Source organism: Cavia porcellus, unplaced genomic scaffold, assembly GCF_034190915.1.
Source record: "Cavia porcellus strain 051 isolate PalLab524CR breed Dunkin Hartley unplaced genomic scaffold, mCavPor4.1 scaffold_18, whole genome shotgun sequence".
NCBI classification, from domain to species: domain Eukaryota; kingdom Metazoa; phylum Chordata; class Mammalia; order Rodentia; family Caviidae; genus Cavia; species Cavia porcellus.
The window spans coordinates 44,024,758-44,037,252 of record NW_026947501.1 but is presented as its reverse complement, the minus strand read 5'-3'; the positions used below and the strand labels follow the sequence as shown (position 1 = coordinate 44,037,252).

General features: G+C 41.4%; 1 gene segment (V, D, J or C); it reads left to right on the top strand.

Annotated features, from left to right (window-relative positions):
- The first annotated feature begins 354 nt into the window (after positions 1–354).
- On the top strand, positions 355–1,268 carry LOC134471447 (immunoglobulin kappa variable 1-39-like). The segment is given in 2 exon segments: positions 355–379; positions 922–1,268. Coding segments are annotated over 2 exon segments (372 nt in total).
- Positions 1,269–12,495: the final 11,227 nt, after the last annotated feature.

Below are 12,495 nucleotides of genomic sequence, written 5' to 3'. Positions count from 1 at the left end.
CAGTTTTCCAAAGCTGTTAAGGTTAAAGTGTCGGGGCTCAGGTTGACTGAAGCATTGCAATAGAACGAGGTGTAGGATCACCCAGGGAATTGTACTTTGCCTGCAAAGAAAGTTCCCTTTCTGATTTCAGTGCAATGGTATCAGGTTTTGAAGAAAGAGATACTCAGTGCTATTCGTCTTTGAATTTGGGGGCCTCTGGGCACAAAAGGTCATGTCCTCCCCATCTACTGGTTCCTAGTATTTCCCATTTTCCTCTGTGATTAGTAATGCTCCTGACTATCATCCTCCTCACAGGAGGATTCGTAGAGTCCGAACTGGGGGTCAGCAATGAGGAAGGGTGGATGAGATAGCAAGATGCACAGCTCTGACTGTGGCAGCCGTAAGTGAAACATGGATGAAGTGACCTAGGGAATGAGAGACAGAGGGACAGAATTTACAGACCCCATCTCTATTCAGAAATGCGAGGTGCAGTGTGAACCATAAAGAGAACAGTAGTTCACTGTACTTATGTACTGAGATTCTGCCCTGTGGCTCAAGAGAGAAACACCTTCTCTGAAGGAAATCTGAGCAGCGGAGGCCATTGAATCCCAGAGAGCCATAGGCCAGTGCTGAATGAGCCAGACCTGCAGTTGTGCCCAGCCACGCCTAACTCTGCTGATTTGCATGTGCCCAGAGCATAGCCCTGCTTGAGTATTTCTTAAAGTTTGTCACACTAGATGTAAGTGTCCAAGTCAGGACACAGCATGGACATGAGGGACTAAGTTCAGCTTCTGGGGCTTCTGCTGCTCTGGCTCCAAGGTAAGAAAAAATTGATCTTGCAATTTAGTTTATTTAGAATTCCCTGGTCAGAGAGGCCTGTGTCTGCAGGGAGGTCCTGTTTTACTAAGATCATGTTGATATTTGTTATGTTTCTAATCTCAGGTGCCAGATGTGACATCCAGATGACTCAGATTCTGACTTCCTTGCCTATTTCTGTGGAAGACACAGTCACCATCCCTTGCAAGGCCAATGAAGACATTGGCTACCTTTTGTACTGGTTCCAACAGAAACCAGGGAAAGTTCCTAAATGGCTGATCTATGCAGCAAACAGTTTGAAATCCGGCGTCCCATTGAGGTTCAGTGGCACTGAATCAGGGGTAGATTACACTCTCACTATCAACAGCCTGGAGCCTGAAGATGTTGTGAATTATTACTGTCTACAAGGTTATGATACTCCTCCCGTGGTGATACAAGCCATAATAAAACCACCAGGGAAAGCAGAAGTGTGAGGCTGGGCTGCCACCCCAGGTGTCAGCCCTGCTGTGTCCAACAGCTGAGAGCAGTTCTCTGACCCAGACAGGTTTGCAAGTTCCCTGGGAGGCTTTAGAAGAATGGCACATAATTCTCTGTACTCTAACTCTCTTTTCTATTCCTATTCCTCAGCTCTAGCAGAATAGACATCACAGTGCCTGTCCTGGTGTAGTGAAGGACACAGATGAGTCCCTCTGAGCAATGTTGGTTATGGCATCACTTTTTATTCAGACAGCAGCAGAGAAGCCCTGGTATGCATTCTGAGAAACAGTTTGTAAAGACTTGCTTCAAAATTTAGAGTGCATTAAGGCCATTGAAAAATTTAAAATGCAGTGGTAATCCTCACAACTATGCCCAGGTGGCTATGCAGTCTGTCATTAACATACAATTACAATTTGTTGCAAATACCAAGATCCATAAACATGCAAAGCCTGTAGTTTACTTGAAAGTTCACATTTTGTTTTTGTCGTTTTGTTATAAACTTTTTACTTTAAAACAGAAAAAAGGGATACAGAATTTCAAAATAAATTGTAGGAAATTAACACTAATAAATAAATTGCATATTGTTATCTTAGAAGCAATTGTTCAGGTTACAAGATCTAGGCACAGAAAAGATGAATAATCAAACAATGAAAGCACAAACTGTTCTTTGGATGAAGTAACAGAGATGAATATTGTAGCTGCCTATGTTGTACAGATACACACACAGATACATACATATGTACACCTATATACATAGAATCTTTTTCTTTCTTCTTTCTGTCCTTCACTTTTGATGCTGCACATTTCATCAGGATAAACAAGTGTGTAATAACACTCTCGCAGCATTTTGGCCTGATGCAATGTTACTTCACTGCTCTAAAAAGCCTCTGCTCTTAAAAATTTCCCCATTCATTCTCTTTCACCCCATTTCCTGTAAGTCATTTGTGGTTTACCATTTCTGTAACTTTTCCTTATCCAGAATGACAAAATCTTGCTTTTACACTATGGAAGATTATTGAATGGAAACCTCAAAATACACTGTATTAGGAAACACAATAATTAAAAATATTAAATAACACATCTGGCTACTTACAAGATTTCCTTTTCAGAGTCTATGTTTATTGGAATATATTGGCTTAGTGATAATTTTGGAATGGAAGTTGTCAATGTATTGATTTTGTCTCCAAAGTCACCAGAAATACATAGATTTGCTTGGACTAAGAATCTAAATAATTCTTGAAATATGGGAAGGAGTTTTCATAATCTTTTACCCTACTTTCATCTGGATTTTCAGGTGGAAATTTAGATCTAGCACTGTTTTTGTTTGTATCACTTAGAATCATTCACTATTTCACTGAACCTAACCTGGGCCCTTTCTCTATTGCTCTGGAGAGTTCCCAGCAGGCTGCCTTTGGTCTTGCGCATTGTCAAGAAAAGAGCCTGTTTCATTTCATGCTGAAATATACCTCCTCTACTTATTGTCACATCTTGCCATTTGATTTTCACACCTGTGGAACTTAAATACCTCCCATAAAAACAATGACTTAGCTTAGTGTGAACACCAGAGTCAAATCTTTGGGAACACAATGGAGGTGGCAGAGTTGAGGGTCCCCAGTAGGATGTTTATTTTCCAAACAAGATGGTTGCAGTGGAAGTGATTTCAACCTCTGTCTTTAAGGCTGCACAATTATTTTGCATAAAAATCTCAAAATCAGCCATAGGATGCATCTCCTCTGTATATACCATTTCCTGCTTCCTCATCCCAGGGATATGATGTTCTTATTTAGCCCCAGTAATGATTGCAGTAATGCTTCATTTTTTTTCTATTAACTTTTGCCCTTTTGAAAGTCTGTATTAACAAAGATAAGATCTAAAATATGTGAAACACAAATACATGACAGGAGAATGCTAATTTGTAAACCATAATAAATAGGTTATTGAAATCTATCTATTTTCTTTACTGTCAAATATTAATAAATGGAAATCTTAAACAAACAAACAAGTACTGGAACAACTAAACTGTCAATTCCTGATGAAAATGAAGAACTTGTTACCTCTTAGCAGATAGTTTGGGAAGGGATTAGAAATTTCTGTGAGACCCAGCAGCTGCCCTCCTAGACCTCTGAGTAAGGTCCTCAAAAACAGCAGTTCACACAGCATCTTGTGTCACACCAATCAAACTAGCTTCATTCATAACAGCCACAATGGAGGACAGAATATCTGTGTAAAAGAAATTAATTAAAATACAGCCTGAACTTGTTAAATAGCAAAGAATTCAAGCACTGGATGCAGTGTCTGGAGATGTGAGACTGTTTATCCACGGTGACCAGCGGAGGTCTCTGTGATCACTCGCTGTGTGCTCTGAATGCCATGGCCACGTGAATGGACTCAACCTGCACAAGTCAGGGATTTGTTCAATCTTGGGAGCTGCATATACCAGGAGCTTCCACTGAATCCACTCTTTACTGAAAAAAATATATTTTAACATGTGGACAACACAAAAATTATCCAGCAATACAAGAATCATACCCATGGGTGATTTTACTCTCTTAAAGGTGAATAATATTGTGATATATTCCAGTAGACATGTGGTCCTGGCTCTCTTGCACGGATCACACAATTTGCCCTCTGTTCAGAACCTGGAGGCCCTGCTGTGCACCCCTTGCTGCTGCTCTGCTTGTTTTCCAAATCCCCTGCCTGTCACAAGCTCTCAGCAGAATGCAGTCACTGTATCAGACAAAGATCAACGTGAAGCAGGTGCAGCACTGAGCTGTAGACCTGGACCTGTGGCTCTCTGGGTCCTGGTGCTCTGGGTCCAGGAGAGACAACAGAATGTGGAGAGGCCTCTGTGACAGGTCCCATAGGACCCAGGAGTCTGAGGTTGAGACCGTGTTCACTGTGCACATTCCACTTGATCAGCCAGCAAGCTCTTGCTGGGAAGACCCTGGTGTGGGACATCATTCACTGAGGGGTTCACCTGTGTTTTGTTCCTGCCTTTCCACTCCAGTGACACCATTGTGGGCTCCATGGCACAGCTTCCCTTTCAGTGACTATAAGAGAAATGGGATCCACTACTTTTATTGCATCAGCAGAATCCAGGAAATTTTCCGAAGATTCAGCAATGTGCTCTATGTGCCTTAACTTGGCTCTGTCAACAATTGTGTTTTAGACAACAGTTCACGTTCCATCTACCTTGGTAGATAAATCTCAGTTAAAATGCGAAGCACAGTTCCTCAGTTATACTACATACAGTTCCAGGACTGAGTGGAAATACGTGACTCATTGTTGGCATACTGATCAATGCAAATATATATATTTGTATCATTTTAGAAAATTATTTTGGTCATCACTGCTTCAATTTCCTCTGTTCCTTGTAGTGTTATGGACTGAACAAAGACTTCCAAAATTTAATCCCATAGGCCCGGTAACCCTAGATATTTCTTTGTTATTTCTATGTTATGTTATGATTCCCTTATGTTTTTGCTTTACTTTCTCTCTCTACCGAATTAATATTTATTTCAAGATGTGCGCTGTCACAATAAATCTAAGGATTCCGTCCTCTTCTATAACAGTGCTGTAATTTTTGAAACTCCTTTCAATCTTTGCATATATCTGAGAACTTTGTGCAATGAGGATTATCTGAGAGCATTTCTCTATTCAAACCAACATGGTTTTTATGCTTCGAATAGTCTGTGAGATGCTAAATGATCCCCACAGTAAGCAAATCACAGAGGCCTCATCCCAGAGACCCTGGAACTGTAAAAGAGCTGCTCTCCCATTACGGGGATACTAAGGCAGGGAACTCTCTTTGCAATTCTAGACTCGGTGGCCATAGGATCTCTACGGACAGTGACCTGCTTTTTTGCTATCTACCAGTTTCTTAATATTTCCTATTTTGCTTTGCAATTGATAATACAACATGGCTATGTTGTGCTTTCCTGGGAGATTCTCACACTCTAAACTATGGGTGTGCACTGATGCAATGTTCCCGAGTCCCACATGGGATGAGGGAAGCAGAGTCCACAAAATCTGACCCTATTCAGAGATGCAGATGAGATGCACTGGTGCTGCCCATAGAAGAGGAGAAGCCAGGCAGGGGAGGCTGTGGTTTTACACCTGCTCCCTTGCCATTCTCTGTTATGCTCAGAAATGATAATAAAACTTATTATTATATCAAGTAATAAAGCTATCACATTAAACTAATAGTTAATGTATTACATGCACACATCAGTTAAACGATGTAGGCTTCTATTTGTGAAATGTATGCCTTATTCTCTCTAAGCAGAACAAATGCTGAGTGAGTCGAGACTCTTGGAATGGGGCATTTGCTGAATTCTTGGCCTGTGGTCATTCTGAGCACAGTCTGAAGAGCCAGACCCAGCACTGATGTCCTGGTCTCTGATGGCCTCTGTGTTCTATGGAACTTTCATTTTGGTTTAATAGTCAGAGATGTCCACAACATTCCTTCCTTAGATCCTATGCTAGGCAGTACCTTGGGCAGAGCCCTGACCCCCACTGTGTGCCCATAGTCCAGGGCCAGAGCTGGCTGGTCTCTGCACAAAAAGCCAGACCTCAGCCTTGATTTGTGATCCTACTCCAAAACCTCTCCAGTTGTTTCTAGCTTGAAAGCTCTCCTGGCTTTGAATTCCTAGGACCCTCTTCCACACTGTGCAGAGAGCTAAAGAGTGATTTGCAGGAGACCAGTACTCCCAGGGCCTTCTGACATCTCAGCTGCCACAGTTGCAGCCGCTCACCAAACCACTAGGTATGTGAGCAGGGGAGCTGCTGGGTTCTCACAGGCTGCTCTGGTAGGGGCTTTGGGATAGGAAAGATGCAGTGGCCTTATACATATGTGCCAGGATTCTTTAGTCTACAGATATTTCCTGCAAATCTTCATGGGCCCCTGATCTTTACCAAAACTAAATTTTTGTCATATCATGTGGGTTATATATGTCAGGATCACTGTCCTATAACCATTATGTTTTTACAACTCTAGGTTAACTGTTGGTGTTTGTTCTTTTTAGCAGGATGAATTATTATTATTATTATTTTGTCTTTTACCTTTTTATCGGTACCAGGGATCGAACTCACGACTGCCTCCTTGCAAGGCAGGCGCTTATGCCACTGAGATAAATCCTCAGCCCCCAGCAGGATGAATTATTAAGTTGAATCATTTGATTTTCTATAGAGTCTTTCCTGGTAATTGATAGGATCAGTTTTATGAATAGAGGTGAAAATGTTCAGTCTAGGCCTTTGGTTGCAGAAACGAATAGGTTGCTATGGTAAAGATCCTCCCCTATATGGCGAACAACTCCCCATGAAACAAATCACTGAGGCCTTGTCCTAAAACACTAGGACTGTAGAAGTGATGCTTTCCCAAAAGGAGCCACTAAGGCAGGGAGCTCTCTGCTCACCTCTCTAAACTCACATGGCTTAGGGGCCCTGTGCACATTGAGCCATGACTTCCCTATGTGGCTGTTACTCAGGATTTCCTGCTTTACTTTGTGATTTTTAATGTACCTGAGCATGATGAACTTTCTGGAGGTCTCTGGGTCAGCAATGAAGCAGAGTGAGCCAGAGAGCAAGAGCCACAATCTTTAATGTGGCCAGCTGCGAAACAAGAGTAAGAGTCCTCATGCATTCCAAGGTGGAGGTGACAGGTCACACAGAACTTAGTTCCATTCAGAGATGCAGAGGAGATGCCCTGGAGGAGTCCCTTTGAGGAGGGGTAGGTTGGCGTGGAGAGTACCTGTGATTGAACCTGTTCCTCTGCTGCTCTCCAAATACTGCACCAATGAGCCCTATGCTCAGCTTGGTCCTTAGGATCTGAGCTTCATGTTGCTCAGACTGCAGTGGGGAAGATTTGGGAGGTAATGTGGTGACTCTGGGCTCTCATTGTTCATTTTCAGTTTGCTAGATTTGAAATAATATATATATTTAAGGAGAAAAAGGAAAAAATAGAAAAAGGGTACAAGTAATACAAAATTTAAAAAATAAACCGTAAGAAATCACTAGTTGATAGATTATATATTCTCAGTTGTTCAAGTTACAAAATTGAAGCATATAAAGTGGACTTTCAAACAGTGAGAGTGCAAACAGTTTTGTTCAATGATCCAAAAAACAGTCAGTAATATGGTTATCTACCTTATACACTTAAATATATATGCAGTTATAACCTTTAGAGCACTTTCTTTTCTTTTCTTTTGTACAATGACAATTACACATTTTGGGTTTTATTACTGCCACAGTTCTTTTTTTTTTATTACTTTTTTGTTACTCCACAGTTCTTTTTTTGAAGAGGGTAAAACCAAATGCGACATATCAGAATAGAGTCAGTCAAATCAAAAGGATGGACATAATAGATAATGTAAAAACAAAATATAAGGTGATCAACAATGGTTACTATACTGCCTCTTGCAATTTTAAGAAGAATTGGCAGTTATAATAAAATTGACCTAAACAGTAAAGAATAAAACCAAAGCATTGGAGACATTACAGGATTTAAAAAAAATAATAGTCAACTGGAATGGGTGTCATAATGATTCTTATTGTCTTCACAGTTATGTCTATACTTTCAAACTTGGTACTATCAAGCAAAGCAGAATAGAGTAAAATCAGTCAAAACAAGATGGTGAGGACAATACAGGATTTCAAATCAAGTTAATAGGAAATCAAATTAGGTTACTATAATGTATCCTGCTATTTTTTTTATTTATTTTTCCCTTACTTTAAAAAATAAAAACTAAATAATTTTTTAAAAAAAGGGATTGAGATAAAAGAGGGCGTAACAACAGAACAGCGCGGGTAAAAACATAACCATTTAAGCACAATAGGTTTCACCACAAGATATCCTGACATAAAAATAGTTACTATAGTGTCTCTTTCCTTGAAATCTTTGAGTATAACTTCATATACTGTAGCACCAAACATATCAAGACACTGTAAAACCATTCAAGAGAATGACATTATTACAGGGTATTTAGAACCAATTAACAGAAAATGAACAATGGTTTCTATAAAAACTCCTTGTCTATAAAAGTTTTTGCTTATATTATCATATAAAATAAAATAAGATACAACATTTAAGACCAATGGAGACAGAAGAATACAAGTTTGATGGGACTTCAAAACAAAATGATACTAAATCAGCATTAGCTATTATGATGTCTTGTTTTCTCCAAAATAGCTGTTCCTACCTTCCGATCTTCTCTGCCTCATTTCTGTTGAGCTCTTTTTCTGTCGTTTGTTGTCAGTTTGTCTTCTTCATTTCGTTTTCTGCTCCATTCATTGTGGCCTCTCTGCCACTGTTTCTGGAATCTTGGTATTTTTCTTTTTTAGAATGTCCTGCAGTATTCTCTGTAGAGTTGAATTAGTGGCTGCAAATTCCCCTAGTTCCTCTTTATCCTGGAAACACTTTGTTTTTCCATCAATTTTTAGGGACAGTTGTGCAGGATATATCAATTTGGCTGGAGGTTATTATCTTTCAAAGCTTGAATTATTTCCCCCCATGCTCTTTGTGATTTGATGGTTTGTGCCGAGAAGTCTGTTGTAAATTTTTTTTTTTTTACACATTTTGGATTTTACTACTCCTCAGTGCTTTTTACTTTTTTTTCGGGGGAGGGGGAGAATACAGTCAAATATGGCAAAACAAAGTTGTCAAATTTTGATGGGTGTTCCCTTGTAAGTGATCTCTTTCTTGTGTTTGATGGCTTTTAATATTCTGTTCTTATATTGCATTTCTGGAATTTTGATTGTTATATGCCTGGGTATCGCTCTGTTTGGGTTGTAGGTGGCTGGAGTCCTGTATGTCTCATATATCCGAGTATCTTTACCATTTGCTAAATTAGGGAAATTCTCTTGGATTATTTCTGTGAATAGATTTTGTAGTCCATTTGTTTATGTCCCCACTTCTTCTCTTATATTCTTAATTCTTAAGTTATAGATCCTCTTACCATCTTCTAGCTTTTGTATTGTTGCTGTTTGTTTTTTTGTTATTTTTAAGAAGTTTTTCATTTCATGCTCCCATATTACAAATTTGCCCTCCAGTTCAGACAATCTATCCTTAGTTTCTTTCAAGCTGTTATGCCAGTTTTCCATAGAGTTTTTAGTTTCCTGGTAATCTCTTTGAACCTGCTTCACATATTTATGTCTTCTCTATCTTCTCCATCAAACAACTCTCCCCTTTTTTTTCCGTTCTTCCATTCCACCATCTGTTTTTTCTTGGGCGGTTCTTTGAATTTCTCTAACTATTTTGCTTATGTCTTGATTCAGGTCATTAATAACTTCACTCCTGAACTCGTCTATAAGGCTCTGAAGATAGCGCTTTATGTCTATTGGTGCCGTGTCTGCTATTGCATATTTCTCAGGATTGGGGCCCGAGGACCCTTTCTTGTTGCTCCCTCTTCCTATTTTCTTTGTTCCTTATATATAAGTGTATATAGGAGGTCCAGCTTCCTTCCCTGTTGGCCACAGCCTGTTTGAATTGCACAGGCTAGGTTTTCTAGCCCACCACAGGACACCAGGGGGACACAGACCCGGGCAGTCTATGCTGGGCCCTCCCCTCCAGGTCAACCTACTGAAGGCTTCACCACTAGGGTGTACCTCCAGGTGTTAGGACCTGGTTTGTGCTAACCTATTGGGTCTCAGCCAGTGGCATCTTGCAGGCCAGGCACTCCCCCACCAATCCCGCTTGAGAGGGGGATGTGTGACTGAAGTCACTCTTTCTGGGAAGTCTGCCTGGTCTGAGTATGTCCTCCGCTGAAGCCTCCTTCTCTATGGAAGGGTCCCGATCTGCTCACTCACTGAATGTCTATGCAGGGTACCCGGCCAGTCCCGCTCTCAACTCCATTCACCGCTTCCCATTCTCCGAGCTTTTACACCCCTCTCTCCGCTGTGTCAACCGGGATGCAACAGCGGCTGCAGGAGATTCAAATCACAGTTTCCAGTGGTGCGGGGTCCGGCTTGCGTGCTGAGCCCTTATCTGTTCCTGCTGTATCACTGTGATTGCGTTTCCAGTTGGTTTCTCTTAATTTAGTTCATTCCTGGGTTGGCAAAGAATATCCTCACTTGCCTAGGACTTCCTGCCCAGCACCATTCCTGCATTGCAAGTGTGGTTTCTCAGAGAGCCTTTGAGGCTGCTGCTATCTATCCGGCATGTTCTTCTGGACTCGAAATAATATGTAATGGAAGCAACAAAAACCTCATTTATTGCTACATTAAATTAGTAGTTAATATACTAATGCACACAGTGAAGAACTAATTTACATCTTTTTTGTGTAACATGTGTTTTCATCTTTCTAGGCACATCAGAAGCTCAGTGAGTTGAACTCACTTATGTGGATATTTGCTGATCTTCTTGGCCTCTGTTCCTCAGGCTCAATCAGTGCTGAGAACCTTAAGCTCAGAGGGCCAGGTCAGCACTTTGGTCCTGGTGTCTCACAGTGTTGTTCCTCCTGGGGCTCTCAGCTTGCTCAGAACCCAGAAGGTTGAGTACTTTCCTTCCCTGCGTCTGCTGCCATGCAATGCAATGTGCAGGCTCTGTGGTTCTCCCGTTTCTTCGGCTCCATGGGTCTGGAGAGCAGCTACTTCCTCCACAGCCCAGGTCTACAGCTCCAGCTCTGAGCACTGCAGGCCTGACCTCAGCTCGGGTACAGGTCCCTGTTCCAAACCTCTCCCATTCACTGCAGTGCTTGGAAATCTATGAAGACCTTAAATTCTCTGCCCATGTCTCTTCAATTCCTGAAACCACTCTAGCAGCTGAATGAGGGAGGATATGTTTTGCTTGTTATCCTAACATCCTACTGGATCCTGACACATCAGATAAAAGTTTCTCTTAAGATAGCTTGTCCCTATCCATTATAAGTTAGAAGCACAGGATTATTTATTTCTTTAAATTTCTAATAAAAATTTATCACTTTCCCAGCAGTTGTCTCTGATTTCTTCAGTTTGTTCAGTAGCAACTCTGCCCTGCTGTGCATGGCCAACACAGATGAACCTCTTTCAGCCTAGGCAGGAGTAGGAAATAGGAGGCTTATGTGACCCCTTCAGGATTCAGATGTAAGAGGAAGGAAGAAGGTGAACAGGTGGTACTGGGACATATTTTCATACAGCTGAATTGGGAGGATGAGGCCAAACTTTTGCCTTGATTTCTTCTAGAAACAGATTTGAGACTACCTGATGCAGAGACATTGCAGTCCTTTTGAGATTAGGATCCCTTAGGTCCAATCTTGAAAGCTCTGTGTGTTGAGATTTCAAATAGGAAGGAGAAAATTTGCATCATTTCTACTGTATCTCTGCCGCTGCCCCAATCCCAAGGATTGCAACAGCCAGACTTTTGTTTATGTATTTAAGTACATCCTGATTCTCACATTGCATCTGAAATGATTCTAACTTATCTTGCAAAAAAAAAAATCAAAACCAAAAATCTGAATGGGCCTCAGAATTGCCCTTAGAGAAGACAGGCAGAAACGTGCTCTTGCATGTGTTTTCGGGAACCCGGGGCTGGCATTGTTCATGTCCTCCCCCGCAGTCTCAGTCATGTTGTGATAGTGAGTATAGGAACCCAGACAAGTTCACCTAGCTCACAATTTCTGCTCTCTTCTACCCATTACTTCCCTTATATACCCTAAATTTGAAATAGCCCATTTGTTTCCTTTAATTATTTCTTTTCAAAAGGGTCGTGACAAAGACCCTGGTCCCCAGGTAAACCGAGTCTGAAAGACAAGAGCAGCAGTTCCCTCTAATCATGGAAGGAATTATTGTCCTAAAGGAGGAGCACATTCTCTGCAGGGAAACCTGTGCCATTCAGGTATGAACAGGGACCCTAAAAGACACTGAGCCTGTGCTGAGAGTGGCCAGCCCTGAAGCTGGACCAAATCCCTCTACCTCTGCTGATTTGCACATTCCAAGAGCCCAACAGGCTTCTTGAGGACTTCTTCTTAGGCTGCTGGTGTCACTCTGTGCAGCTTCAGCCCCAGTCAGTACACAGCAGGGACATGATGGTCCCCACTCACTTTCTGGGGCTCTTGCTGCTCTGGGTCCCAGGTAAGGAAGGACAGACAGCACAAGGAATTTTCTCAGTGGTGTGTTCAGCATAGACTAACTTTTCAGGGAGGTCCGGCTTTATCATGGACAATCATGTTGGTCTTTGTACCAGATGTGACATCCAGTTGACTCAGCCAGCATAGGTATCTGCATCTGTGGGAGACACAATCACCATCAGTT